Below are 15,285 nucleotides of genomic sequence, written 5' to 3'. Positions count from 1 at the left end.
GGAGAAAACATTTAAAATTGAATAGCAACAAAACATTGTAAGTAAACATGGGTGAAGCAAAGATTTTTAAGGAGTATTTGAAAGGTGAGATTGAAAATTTTAAAGAGTTTAATGAGTAAAATTAGACGAGATGTTAGGCATCTTGTACATGGCTTGGCGTAGATCATCGCTATTTGTGAATAAATATGTCGATTGATAGTCCTCGGGAAAAACAAAACACTTATCAGGTTGGTTACTGACTCACTATGGAAATATATTGGGTTGATCAATCTCATAGATGGCGAAGCGAACAGTAACTAACCTAATAAGTAATAATATTGTATCCTATGATACTAAACAATATTGTGCCATATAATATTTCATATGGTACTATATAATCTTTCATAAAATCATGATAGTATATAATATCATATCATATGATGCGACATTGTATAAAGATAAAATATTGTATCATAATATATGATATAATATATCATATCATATGATTTTGTATCATACAATACATTAAAATATTGTAACATATGATATTGAATTAATATATAATGTGATATTATATCATATAATATAAAAATATTATATCATCCCTGCATCCAAAAACCTATGGCTAAGATTCAGCATTCAAGCCTGTCAAGAGCATCAGCATCATAAGACCCACCAGCCATGCAAGTTTAGTGAAGTTAGGACCAGTAATAGCTACAAAACCTTAACCTCCTCCAGCATCTTATATTCATGGCCCAAATTCAGCATCAACGTCTTTTAAGTCCACAAGTAGTTCCAGATGCACCATCCATACAAGTTTGGAGAAGATAGGACGAGTAATAACTTAGATACAGGATCTGCTCCTAAAACTTTAACCAGGTCCGGACGCCAACGCCGACACCAGGGGTATAGCATAAGCTCTCCCCGACTTCTTTACAGGTGAATATTGAGAACAAACCCTCTTTATACCTGCACTAATGTCTTCATTCACTCTGGCTTTACTGTAAGAGTCTATATCCTGTTCTGTGTAACCAGACCTTGAATATGGAACGGATTGCAATGGCGGATAAGCTGAGGTATCTGTTGAAGAGGAGGAGTCATCAAAATGACCTACATCTTGGTAGGCATCATCCTCATTATCATCATCATCAGAGGAGGAGGAGGAGGAAGAGGAAGAAGAAGTAACTTTCTTGTTCTGCATTCCACTCCAAGTCTGATTAGAAAGCGGATCTGATTGGCTGAGATCAGTTGATAAGTTCTGATTGGTTAGTACACTTGGTGATACATCATCACTTGACAATGGAGACTGCGATTCATGAACATGGTTACCAGACTGGGATTGAGACTGGTGAAAGACATCACTATTGTTGGTGTGACCTGATGCAACGATGAACTTTGAGTAATCTGATGACTGAGGAGTCTTTTTGGATTTCTTGACTTTATCCACCATCATCATTTCGTCCAAAATGAATGGAACCTCTGGTTCAACTTCTTGGTCTTTGAGACCAAGTTCAATATCATTAATTCTAGTTTCTGATGAATCTTTCTCCAAATCACTGTACTGGCTGCCATCCACAACCTATGAAGAATAAAAAGTACCGTCATAATACTTGAAATTATTCCAGCAAGTTTGCACAACATATGAAATATGTACAGAGGACAAAGGTGATATTTAAACTTATAGCTAAGTTGGAGTGGTATGATAAAGAGTGCTATAAAAAAACCCAAAAACATTAAAAAAAATTCCAGTGCCATGATCATCATATACCGGTAAATGACAACTTCTCGAAAAATAGGATATCTTGAATACCCCGCTTATGTCAAAGTCGGCCGTTGGTACCTGCGGAATTTTCTATATATCGGTTTATGATTTAAAAAACTCCTGATATCTCAAATATGGTAATCTCAAATACCCTGCTTATGTCGAAGTAGTTTTTTTGGGGGTCCCAATACCATATTTTACCTGGGTTATCTCGAAATGAAGTCAATTTTCTGATCTGCTAATAACACCCCGCATGTCGTTTCCTCGTTATTCCAACGCGCGGCAATTCACACCATTTTAAGACTGACAGTCAATAAACTCCACACTTAGTCAGTGCAGGTATTGATGACATGGTAATTGTTACAACAGCTTGGGTATATACTCCAGTGATTGATAAAACAACAAGTTCACAGTTCCCAAAAGTTAGCACCCCAAACAATACTGATAATAAGATTAATGATGCATTCTACTCATTTTTGGTCAATTGTACATCTGATACCTTAAATTATAATGGTTTATTTTACTTATTTTTTAATTGTCTATGTGCAATGTCTATAAATAAAAAATCGTTTTAATAATCAATCCTTTTTATTTCTATTCATACCGTTCTCAACTGATAGTGCATATCGGAATTCCTATGTCAACAGGATATAACACTGATAGAGTCTAAGAATTTTGACTTTGGATATCTCTGGATATCTCAAACACCCGTAAAAGTTTTTCTGTGGTAGATTAAATAAAATACAAAAATAAAATAATAAAATGCTTTCATTAATTTAACCACCAAATTCATGTCTGTAAACCATATACAATGAATATTGTCTTCACAACAAGTTCACAGATCTGATTACCCGGTACATTTCCAGTTACCGTAATATAGAAATGATAAAGACTTACCTGATAATCCATTTTATCTTTTAATTCCAAGAATTGCTTGTTTCTAGTGTTGTAGCTGACATCTTCTTTAGCATCCTAAAATACAGAATTAAAAATGGATGCAAGTCAACTAGCATGACCCCCCCCCCCCCCCCCCCCCCATATGCTAATAGACTCCACATTATAACTTGCATAAAATATTACATTATTCAATACTTAATGAAAATCTTACAAATTGAAACAGTTAAATGATCTAACAAATATTTCAATTTCGCTAAGAGTATCTACAGATGTGTTATCTTTCAGAGAAAAAACACACATTGGTTTCAAATTCCGTGCTTAGTCAATATGCTTTTTGTGAAGTCAGCAGGTAAACGTGTGGTTTATTATTGACTCTAATGAATGATGATTTTCTTGAAGGGAATATCTGATGATAGACTTACAAAGTTGTCCAGTGAATTAAGAAATCAGCTTACCTTGTTTTGGACAAAAGGAACAAAAGGAACCTCTACTGCCATGGCATCTTTTTCAGATTTACACTTCCTATGATGAAATATTCATAATTCAAAAAAGGTTCAAATACACTTCCATATACAATATTTATCCTTGGCATATATCTCGGACAGTGATGAAATCGATAACTTGAAGTTTTTTTTCAATGAGATTAATAAACTTGTCAAATAATTCTGTTGAATCACTAAGTATGAGGCAATACATGAACTAAAATTCAATGTTTTCATAGAGCATGACAGCATTTTAGCTGCAGTTTTATTTCCACTATATTTTATGCTAGATGGATCTACTGTACAATACTATATTTTCAAATGAAAAATTCTTCAAATATAAAAAATCATCAAAAGTAAGGCTTACCTGACAATATATATTAAGAGTATAACCACAACAATGATTATACTCAATATAATGGTCAATGGTAGGATCAGATAAGTTGCTTTATCTGTAAAATGAAAATGATCATTGTTAATAACATTACACTTATACGTCAAGTTAAAGAAATCAAACATGAAGGCAAAGCAAGCTGTAGAAATTGTACATTTTGCAACCAGTAAGATTTCACTTCCCAATACATCTTAATTTTTAAAACAAATTACCATTTATATCATATATGAACTTTGCCCTCACTTAAATCTAAATGTACATGTGAATGTCTATATACTCAGTACCTTGAAGTTTCTTCTCCGAGTCATCTTTCATATTCTAAAATGAAATGAAAAGAACTTAAAACTAACCTTCAATATATTCATAAATCCCTGGTTTTTTGTCCTTGTATTCCATGTTAGTTCTAACATGATTATCTTTGGACACAGAATTAATCCTCACTCGATATGTTCTGCTGTGATTCAAGTCCTCAAGTCTGTAATACTTTTCTCTCGGATCCAGCAAAACATAATCTTCATCTAAAATGAAACACATATTATGTCAGAAAATCTGAGATAGAAATGACCAGATTACTGATCATGTAATAGAATAATCTAATGATGTTAAAATATGAATTTAAAAAGTCTGTAACAATAGATGAGCAACTACAATGCGAAGTTTGACATCTGTCAAGCAAAGGGTTCTAACAGATACAAAACAGTGATAAGAGTTCCAATTGAAAGATAATGAGCAGACATTTCAAAATAAACAGACAGTCATTTGAATCAAGACTTTCAAAGTTGTGACCTGATAATCAATGAGATGCATTTACATCTCAGATAGCATTAGTGTAATAAGTATGGTTTCTGCAAAACGAAAGGTTTACAAAATATTTAGTGGAGTATTTTTTTATCATTAGCAGTTACCATATAATGTACCAAATCTGATGTCTTTCAAACAAAGACTTCTTATAGTCTGTCCCAAGTTATTGCTTCCATCAACTTTTGATGATTTTTAATAAAAATGCACATACCTGTGATAGAAATACAATTGAAATCGATGAAAGGGAATATATCCAAGATATCTTCATTGAACAATTATCCTTTTTCACTCATAAAATTTCAGAGGAACAAAAACAATTTTCTTACGGAGATCCGTAATGGGAAATGTTTACATCTTTTCTCCATTCGGAATACACTCGGAATAGATCGCGCAATTTTTTAACATTATCATCCGGGCTTATTAATGGCTGATGCAATGCAAAATCTCCGTAGACTTTCAATTTTTGGATGTGTATTGAAACCTGAAGCGGTAGAGGGGGCATTTCAAAACAGATAATCTGGACATTTTTCATATTAGTGGATGAACGTAGTTTGAGCACAAAGGTATTTACTATTATTGAAATATCAAGCAAAAAGTGGTGGAAGCAAAAACCCGGGACAGAGTATAAGATACTATGGGATAACATGGGGCAAAAAGTATAAAGACTTTTCTCGTATGTATATTATATGCCATGAAAAGAGGCGACTAGACTGCCATCACTTACAACTCTTTTCAAGGAACCAAATACATAGTAAAAATGGCAAAGCCTGCAACAATGTACTAATAGTGTCTTTAATCACCTTACAGTGGTGACAACGTTATTGTTGACAAACGACACGCACGATTCTGATACATGAACAATCACGCAAGATACACTATTTCCTCACAAGTGTGGGAGTAACGAAAGAAAAATATTTTTGAAAATTTGGTTTTTTTTAAATACTTATTGGCGCAACCTGTGGCACCCGGGGTTGGTAGAGCCATGAATTTTACAATTTAGATTCCTCTTACCATAAAGATGCTTCACACCAAAAATGGTAACAACTGACCTTGCATGTAGTTTTCAAAAAAAAATTTAATAATGTAAAATTGTACACGCATGACGGAGGATGCACAGATGCACGATGACAGGCAAAAAATAAAGTAGCAATAAATCGTCTGAGTTTACTCACCACACGATCATGCATGGAAAAAAAGTATCAACCAATGCTGATTTTCGAACTTGACCAAGGTAATAGTGGTATAAACATTTGGTATAAATTTAATGAAAATCTGTCAAAATTTGTAGGCATGAGAGCGCTTACAAAAAAGTATGAGAGCGTTTACAAGGTCACAAAGTCCCATAACTCCAACAAAAAGTATCAACCAATGCTGATTTTCGAACTTGACCAAGGTAATAGTGGTATAAACATTTGGTATAAATTTAATGAAAATCTGTCAAAATTTGTAGGCATGAGAGCGCTTACAGAAATACAGACGCACGGATGGACCCCCAGCATTTCTATGTCCCCGCTCCGCATTGCAGCGGGGGACAAAAATGGATTAAAATAAGCATGGAAAACTGTTACTGTAAGCAGCAAATATCATAATAATTGACACGATGTCTTACTTACACACCGCCTCAATTTATGGATTCTATCTGGATTTTCATCTGTTTATACAATTTATGACAAAAACAAAAATTAACACACCTTATTTTTTCAAAAAAATGTCTTCTTTAAACATGCTTAATATATCATATACTAATGGATTTATCTGGTTGCCATTTCCATATACCAGGTAAACCCCAATGACTTCTGATGACCTAGCTAGATCCACTTAAGCTGTCCAATTTTTGGTTATTCAGGGTAGTTTACCGAAAAGGAAAATTATTTAACATTCATCTCTTTTAAGGTAATATTCAGCTATAATTTACAGACATCATCACTTATACTATTGATATTGAACCATCTGAAAAACACACTCCTATTTATTACTTTTGCCACTCCTTTTAATTAGCACCATCTAAAATATTTCATAAAGTCAGTGTTTATGTATACATATAGTACTGCTTTGTCTACATATCAACCCTACAAAAAGAACATTAAAAACACCAAAAAAATATATTTTGGCCACTAAAGCAGCAAAGTCTCTATAATTCAAAGAAATGTTGTAAAAATCAATAGTAAATTACACTGAACGTTTTCTAACCTTGACACACTTCCTTTGAAGGGTGAAGGTCACACCATGTAAGATTGAACCACTGAGGGTAGGAGGAGAGTCCGTCACATAATAGGGTCCATGTCACATCCAGAGCCGCCTGGTCAGGAGTCAGAGTCAACGAACTAGCCAGGGCCGGCTCTACAATATGAAAAGTTCATCTCCATATGATCAACTCAAACAAGAGGGTCAGGGGCCACAATGAAAGGATAATTGATGTTTATGATAAACTTATAATTGCGTTAAACAATCTTCATGATTAATCTGATAATGACAGAAATTGATAAAAAAAACTAGAGCAGAGCTCGTGGCAAAGCCACGAGTAGGTCTTCCGTTGTTGCTGCGGGTTGAAAATATATGTGATATGGTGTCAAAATATTATAATGAGTAAACTATCAGTTCTGCTTTTGTTATAAAAACATGTTGTGATTGAAAGCCTGTATATAAAACGTGTTTTGAAAAAGAAAGGAAGAAAATGTTTTACGAAACTATTTGTCGAACACAGTTTGTGTAATCGTTTCAAAAATTCTTTAAAAAATGAGATGTTTAATGGCGAGTTAAATTTTCAAAGGGTAGCAAGCATTGTTATAAACAGTATGTACTCATGATTCATATCAGGAATTGTATTTTTTTTAAAAACCGAACCCGCCTACAAAACATGTAACCTTTTCTATGGGATAACTTCTTTATTTATTTAAATCTTTCTAAATTTTTGAAGACAATGTGCAAGTTTAGAATTATTACGTGCTGATAAAATTTAGTAATTAGTCAAAATTGATGGCTTCTCTGAACTTTTCTACAGGGAAATGTGTGTCGTCTGATATTATTTAATGATACGAGTAGACTTAGACATTCAAAATAATATATAATCAGCTAAAAAAGAAGATCAGCGGGAGAATTTATGCAAAAGCGAGCATCTAAATTTTACACCAGATGGTGCTGTTTCATAGAGACACCGCTATGTAACGTGAATTAAATAACCTTATTTACAGAAATGAATATTACTTCTCTCGACAACATAATAATATTCAAAATCCTTCTTTTATGTCAGTGGGTTGACTAATTAAATTGAAAAAAAAAATTCAATTGCGCTTGCGTAAATTGGAATTCTGGAAAGGAATTAGACAGTCCGTGTTAGAGAAATTCGAAGAAGTTATGAAACTGGTCAGTTTCTAGATCAAACTGCACATTGATGTATTAAAGGACTATCATGGGTATCGTCTGTACCCACGGTCCAGAATCCGTATGTGCAGTCATACATTGTATGTACATCGATACACCTTTACCTCCCCACCTACAGCCATACAAATCAGGGTGCAACCTTCATATACACATGCATAGTGTTATAGTTCTGGAAATTATTTATCTTGTATTTTAATATATTGGATATTCATTGTTCAGCTAAAATTAGTATTCCGCTGCTGCAGCTAACCTTGTAAGTAAATTAAGTTGCATTACAACCTCATAATACACAATTTCAATTAAAAGTTGTTTTTTTTTTTATCAATTTTCAATCAGTTAGAAATAAATAAAATCCCCAATAACGCACATCTATCTCACTTAAGTGTAACTTTGAGAAGCGCATATATTTTTGGGAGGCAGATATGTCGCTATAGTCTGCAAGTCAAGTGAATTATCATGGTCTTTCAAATCTGTCGACACTTGCAGTACTTTGATGATTTCTATGGCGATCGACTGCATTGCATAATGTAGTCGTATTTCCCAAGAACAAAATTTCCTTTGACTTCAAACTTTTAATTATAATACATTATGAATTATTCTGTTCATAACTATAGAAGTTTAGCGTGTTTAACAGGTTTATTTATTAGCTACATTCTCAGGTTACGATTTCACATCTTCAATGTGAAGATGATTGACTTCGAATAATAGTCTTATTGTTTATTAAAGCACCCTTTCAACTGTTACTCAGTTACATATGTTCTGAGAAGAGACACAAGATTTTCGGTCGCACATGGCGATTGAATTAACACAGACTGACCTAATAAATAAAAGGGTGGGAAAATGAAACACGTTGAGGAGAAAATGTTACACATATGAAAAAGTCACCAAAAATGATTTTCGACAGATCTGGATATCTTTTTGCCAATTTAAAAAAAATCCAGCGCAAGGACTTGTCAGCGGGGCGGGAGGAGGGAGGGGGGACGCAGCAATGAGTTCGCTTCCATACTGAAACAAACAACCATGTAGAAAAAACTACTGCGTGATTAATATGTGAACGATAGAACCTAATCTCAAGTTGTTTAAAACTCATGTGAATATTCTTTAAAATAATCATCAAATGCCTCAATTCAGGACAATTCAGGACATTCTTTTATCGTGCTAGCAGCTACCGCAAACATGTAACATGGAACTTTAATTATAATTTGATTTGATTTTTAAACTACCTTGTACGCTATCGTATAATCAAATCAATGCTTAATCAACCGTACAATTCAAATAAATTTATCTTTTCATTTTAAACCTATATAATAGTTGAAAACATAATAAAATATAGTTCTGTCCGTGCAAAATATGAAACATGAACGCGTGATAATGTACATGTAAAAGAACACGAGCCGACCGCGGATCACTTGTCCACTCGCGCTAGATCTCCTCGGCCATGTGCGAGGGATGATCATCATTTAATATTTGTGGGGGGGGGGGGGGGGGGGGGGGGGGGGGGGGGGGGTAAATTTTTTTAGATATACAAACCAACCATTAATTTATGTCTGACGATGTTTCCGATTTGGAGTAATATCGTTCATTAATATTCACTTACACTCAAATTTTTAATAGAATAAATACAAGATGGACAAACTTTTATAACATAAATTTAAAACAGTTCTTGTATTTACGGCTTTATAATCTCAAACACGTTCATATTCATCTAAGTGTGCGTCGCGGTGTGCAAAACTTGTGTAATACATAACCGCTTACCGCTAGGTAGTGCACCCGCGGCTGATCTCCTCGGCCGTGGATGAAGGAAAGATTACGTAAAGGTACAACGCACAGACACGCACAGCTCTTAACCCAGGAAGATTTGAAAAGTTTGCAGTATAATGACCATATTCTCTCAAATAAAAGTTCTTTATTTTAAACTTGAAACCCACAATTGATCTATGTCTGATATTACTTTAGAATATGAGAATGACATTGATTTTATTAATTAACTGAACGATTTCTTAATTGACACCTAATCGTTTAGTCCATAAACTTTTATGTGTAATCAAAACTAAAACAATGCTTGAGTTTGCGGCTAAATAAACTCATATTTGAGAGACGCAACTCTCGTGTATTAGATAACCGCTGACCGCTAGGTAGCCCAGTCGCGACCATGGTGACCGATTTTCTCGGCCGCAGGCGAGGGAGAGTTTCGTAAACTTGGCCAGATTGCCTCGAGTACTGGTCAACAGGTATTACTTTTTACCCTCATATTATGCAATACCCGAACACAAAAACAGTTTTATGAGATCAATAAAGTCACAAGCAACATTTTTTGCAGCGACGCCCATATCGAAAAATTTACCGTTTTAGAGTTATGAGGCAAAGACTTTTAAGGGATCTAGACCCCTCATTTTAGGGGCTAGCCCCTTTTTTATGGTATCAAATGAAAGCTCGTAATATTCTGCACAACTTGTTCTATATGTGACTAGACAAAATTTACAACTAAAAAGTTATTGAGCAAAGATGTAAGCAAAATTTAACATTTTTTGAAACATAAATTTCGATGTAATTTTTTAAGAAGTAAACGTGGGTAAATCAAACATGTAAAACTAGGAGGACAACGTTCAAGATGTCTACATTAAAGATTTGTAAATTAAAACTACTTGCTACGGATGAACTCGGAGCCTTTGCAGGTACACGAGACCCACTAAAAAAATATTCAAAGGGGAATAACTCAAAACCGAAAGTAGCGATTTCACAATATTTTGTGCTATAGTAAGCTATTGTCATTTCCAATAAACCCTGAAAATTTGAATAAAATCTAATGACAAACAAGCGAGATATTACAGTTTAAAGAAACGTCTAGAAGAAAAAGAAGAAGAAAAATAATAATGAAGAATTTCCAACAGAATCAGTACAAGGTCTTCCGTTGGAAACGGAAGATCTTAATTACGAATCAAGATATTTGCAAGATTTCTTTTTCTTTACAGTATGAGTTGTTATAATTAATACTTATAGCTGCATCATGTATAGAATATACAACAAGAGGCCCATGGGCCACATCGCTCACCTGAGGAACAATAGGTATGATAAAGTCAGCTTAATGGAGTCATAATACAAACAATCCGGACAATGTACAATAATACATGTAGATCCTGTATAAATAAAATCCATTTTTCCCCCTTGGAACTCGGATAGCCCTGATTGCTGCCAATATTTACAAGAGCAGACTTTAATCACCGCTCCTGCACATACATAGGGACTCAACATTACACAGGCAGGGATGACCGCACACCTACGCAACTCAACAGGTACCAACGTTTACGCCAACAGCTCAACTTAACGCAAGCAGGGAGTGCCGCACACTTGCGCTAGAAAGGCCTGAACACCAGCAGGGATGTTCACACACTCAATTTATCCATACCTGTTCAAGTTTAACCCCAAACAGTCGCTCATCGTAATGCAATAGACACTGTCCCTATATATGTGCCAGCCTAAAATAATTCATATTTTCTAAAAATTGGAAATCAAAAATAAACAAACTAATCCGGCCTAACCCAAAACTTCTTATGCAGAACAACTTATATACATTGAATATTTATTATTGTATAAAAATAATCATCACAATAATTGGTTAACAGTGGATGCATTAATTAAAATAATCAAGAATCAATAAATCAAGGGCAATAACTCAATACAGTAATACAAAAAGATTCTAATGAAAAAATAGCTGCCTGCTTCAATTTTATAGTCATATCACATGTTTAGTATTGCAGTTCTCAAATAGATCCTTTACAATTGTTTATATATGGGATATTTAACTACATCAAACTCTGAACCTTCTTGTGAGGCCGATGATTTGTCCTGGAGCCAAAGTTTTAACAATTATAAAGAATCATCTTGCTGATTAGTTTCTGAGAAGAAGATTTTTAAAGATTTACTTTATATATTCCTATGTAAAACTTTAACACCCCCCCCCCCCCTGTGGCCTCACCCTACCCCCAGGGATCATGATTTTCACAACTTTGAATCTACACTACCTGAGGATACTTCCACACAAGTTTCAGCTTTCCTGGCTGATTAGTTTCTGAGAAGAAGATTTTTAAAGATTTACTCTATATATTTCTATGTAAAACTTCGACCCCCCATTGTGGCCCCAACCTACCCCGGGGGTCATGAATTTCACAACTTTGAATCTACACTACCTGAGGATGCTTCCACACAAGTTTCAGCTTTCCTGGCTGTTTAGTTTCTGAGAAGAAGATTTTTAAAGATTTACTCTATATATTCCTATGTAAAACTTTGACCCCCCATTGTGGCCCTACCTTACACCTGGGGGTCATGAATTTCACAACTTTGAATCTACACTACCTGAGGATGCTTCCACACAAGTTTCAGCTTTCCTGGCTGATTAGTTTCTGAGAAGAAGATTTTTAAAGATTTACTCTCTATATTCCTATGTAAAATTTCGACCCCCCATTGTGGCCCCACCCTACCCCGGGGGTCATGAATTTCACAACTTTGAATCTACACTACCTAAGGATGCTTCCACACAAGTTTCAGCTTTCCTGGCTGTTTAGTTTCTGAGAAGAAGATTTTTAAAGATTTACTCTATATATTCCTATGTAAAACTTTGACCCCCCATTGTGGCCCTACCTTACACCTGGGGGTCATGAATTTCACAACTTTGAATCTACACTACCTGAGGATGCTTCCACACAAGTTTCAGCTTTCCTGGCTGATTAGTTTCTGAGAAGAAGATTTTTAAAGATTTACTCTATATATTCCTATGTAAAATTTCGACCCCCCATTGTGGCCCCACCCTACCCCGGGGGTCATGAATTTCACAACTTTGAATCTACACTACCTAAGGATGCTTCCACACAAGTTTCAGCTTTCCTTGCTGTTTAGTTTCTGAGAAGAAGATTTTTAAAGATTTACTCTATATATTCCTATGTAAAACTTTGACCCCCCATTGTGGCCCCACCTTACACCCGTGGGTCATGAATTTCACAACTTTGAATCTACACTATCTGAGGATGCTTCCACACAAGTTTCAGCTTTCCTTGCTGTTTAGTTTCTGAGAAGAAGATTTTTAAAGATTTACTCAATATATTCCTATGTAAAACTTCAACCCCCCATTGTGGCCCCACCCTACCCCCGGGGGTCATGAATTTCACAACTTTGAATCTACACTACCTGATGATGCTTCCACACAAGTTTCAGCTTTCCTGGCTTTCTGGTTCTTGAGAAGAAGATTTTTGTAAATTTCTTGAAATTTTTCATTAATTTCTAATTATCTCCCCTTGAAAACGGGTGTGGCCCTTAATTTTCACAACTTTGAATCCTCTTTGCCTAAGGATGATTTGTGCCAAGTTTGGTTGAAATTGGCCAAGTAGTTCTTGAGAAGAAGTTGAAAATGTGAAAAGTTTACGGACAGACGGACAGACGGACGGACAGACGGACGGACGGACGGACGACAGACAAAATGTGATCAGAATAGCTCACTTGAGCTTTCAGCTCAGGTGAGCTAAAAATGACAAGTTAAAAATCATGAGCTAAATAAATTAAGCAATCTTAAAATATGAATAATGTGTCTGCATTGTTAACATTGTTTACATTAACAAATACCCCAGTCGAACGCCTTAAACCTCTCAGCCCACCATCAAATCCAACAGTAAATACCGGTTTCAATCAAAATACAAATCATGTTCTATATATACATGTATATATGATCTATCATAAATAATTTAAGTTTGTTTCTGTTTAAAAAAAAACAACAAAAATAACGAATTACATTACATACAAGCAAATGTTTGTAACGCAGTTATGCACTATTATTAATATATTCGACAAACAGGTAAATACATTACATTTCTTCTAAGAACTTCAATTGTTTACATTAATCTTTCATTTTCATTGCAATGCTTACAGATGTGATTGAAATTATAATATCTTGTTAAATTTTTGTCTAAAAAATTTAGAAATTTATGGTTTGATATAATGCTGAATGGAATTGTACATTATTTGTTTGATAAAATATCGTATAAGTTGAAAGACTTGTAACATCAAAATAAAATTACTTGCATAAGAATAAGCACAAAATGATTAGCTCTATACGATAAATGGAAAAACTGTTAAAATTGAACGATAAACCTGATAGCATTAATGCACCATTTGATAGGATAAACACATGATAGAACAGTTTACACGCATAATACAGTAGGATTGTTCACACACGATATGATAAGATTGTAAAAAATAATGTTGCGGATACTGTATCAAATCTTCAGAGCTTTATTTAATTAATGAACACAGAGTTATCCGAGTCTGCATGTGTATTTGCGACAAACCTGTTTCCTCTGGATATTTACAATTGGACCACCACATTCCCCCTCCAACAACCATGGACTCTTCTAGAGAGCTATGGGATAGATTGGCTGGAGAGCTATGGGATAGATTTGCTGGAGAGCTATGGGATAGATTTGCTAGAGAGCTATGGAATAGATTTGCTGAACAGGAGACACCCACTTTGAAGTTTGATAAGTTCTGCACAGATAAGGTTGTATTACTCTGAATGCTAGTTTTCCAGTCCAACTTGGTGTCCTGTCCAAAAGAGATACAAGAAAGAATTGATGCAAGCATCAAAAGAACAGCTGCAAACCATTTGTTTTTAATAAAAAATATTTGAAAAAGATGAAGTTTTTGCATTACATGAAACATACAAACACCAGCATATTTACTGGTAAAGATGCATGAACATCATAGAACATTGATGAAACCAATAACAGTACATGGAGAAGCTGTAATCTGCGATAGAACTTACTGTTTTCCAAAAGACAACATAGTACAGACACTCTGAGTTTGGTTCCCAGTGTACCAGGGCCTCGGTCCTGTTCCTGTTTAACTCTATCACAACGCTAGATATCTGTGGTCCATCTATCGAATAAAGGATCACAAAAATGTCATTTTAATTAGTTATTACATAATAATTTCATTTTCTTTGCAAGTCATCACAATAAATTTCCTGTGTTGTCTACATTAAAAACATTTTCTAATAATACTACATGTAATAAATTTGCTAAGAATTTTCCATTTTTAATTCACCTTCTATTCAAACCAATGTCACTGCATTAATTACCAGTATAAACAAAACAGACCCCATTAAAAAGAAAATACAAGGACAAGTATCTGTATTATTGCATTTTGTAAGTTAAAAAGTTTTTTCTATAAAACAATCTAATTTTTCTTATTTTTGAGAGTATAAGGGTGAAAATTTATGTGTAAATACATCACCAATTGTAATCACAATATGTTAATGATACTTCATGTATTTGGAAACAAAATAATTAACATGTTGCTAAAATTAATTTCCCAAATTAGGAAAGGAATCCCTTCCCAATAGTGTATATTTCTGTAACAGTGAAAGACTTCCAAACTAAATTGGATAACTATGCTCACAGCTCAAAATTAAGATTCAGCAAGTAACCTTGACCCTGCATAATCATTACTTTTTATTGCTTTACATACAAAAACTTTAATTCAATTCATTTTTTGACAATTACCATGTCTTGAATATGAGTTACATAAAACAAAACATTAAACAT

At 34.3% G+C, this 15,285-nt stretch overlaps 1 protein-coding gene across 6 annotated transcripts in view; it reads right to left on the bottom strand.

Moving 5' to 3' along the window:
* Positions 1 to 15,285, bottom strand: part of LOC105335814 (leukemia inhibitory factor receptor) — a 42,807-nt gene that overhangs the window by 4,499 nt on the left and 23,023 nt on the right. For 5 of the 6 annotated variants that reach the window (XM_034456063.2, XM_034456064.2, XM_034456061.2 and 2 more), the window contains 8 exons: positions 14,505 to 14,617; positions 14,032 to 14,284; positions 6,506 to 6,655; positions 3,865 to 4,032; positions 3,488 to 3,572; positions 3,094 to 3,160; positions 2,639 to 2,713; positions 949 to 1,558 (listed from right to left, as the gene is read on the bottom strand). In XM_034456063.2, the coding sequence (XP_034311954.2) occupies positions 949 to 1,558; positions 2,639 to 2,713; positions 3,094 to 3,160; positions 3,488 to 3,572; positions 3,865 to 4,032; positions 6,506 to 6,655; positions 14,032 to 14,284; positions 14,505 to 14,617 (1,521 nt within the window). The remainder of the gene's footprint in view (positions 1 to 948; positions 1,559 to 2,638; positions 2,714 to 3,093; positions 3,161 to 3,487; positions 3,573 to 3,864; positions 4,033 to 6,505; positions 6,656 to 14,031; positions 14,285 to 14,504; positions 14,618 to 15,285) is intronic. The other variant, XM_066089338.1, reaches the window with a different exon arrangement.

This window comes from Magallana gigas, chromosome 7 (genome assembly GCF_963853765.1).
Source record: "Magallana gigas chromosome 7, xbMagGiga1.1, whole genome shotgun sequence".
NCBI classification, from domain to species: domain Eukaryota; kingdom Metazoa; phylum Mollusca; class Bivalvia; order Ostreida; family Ostreidae; genus Magallana; species Magallana gigas.
The sequence above is the reverse complement of the archived record's forward strand: the minus strand, read 5'-3'. Positions and strand labels throughout refer to the sequence as shown.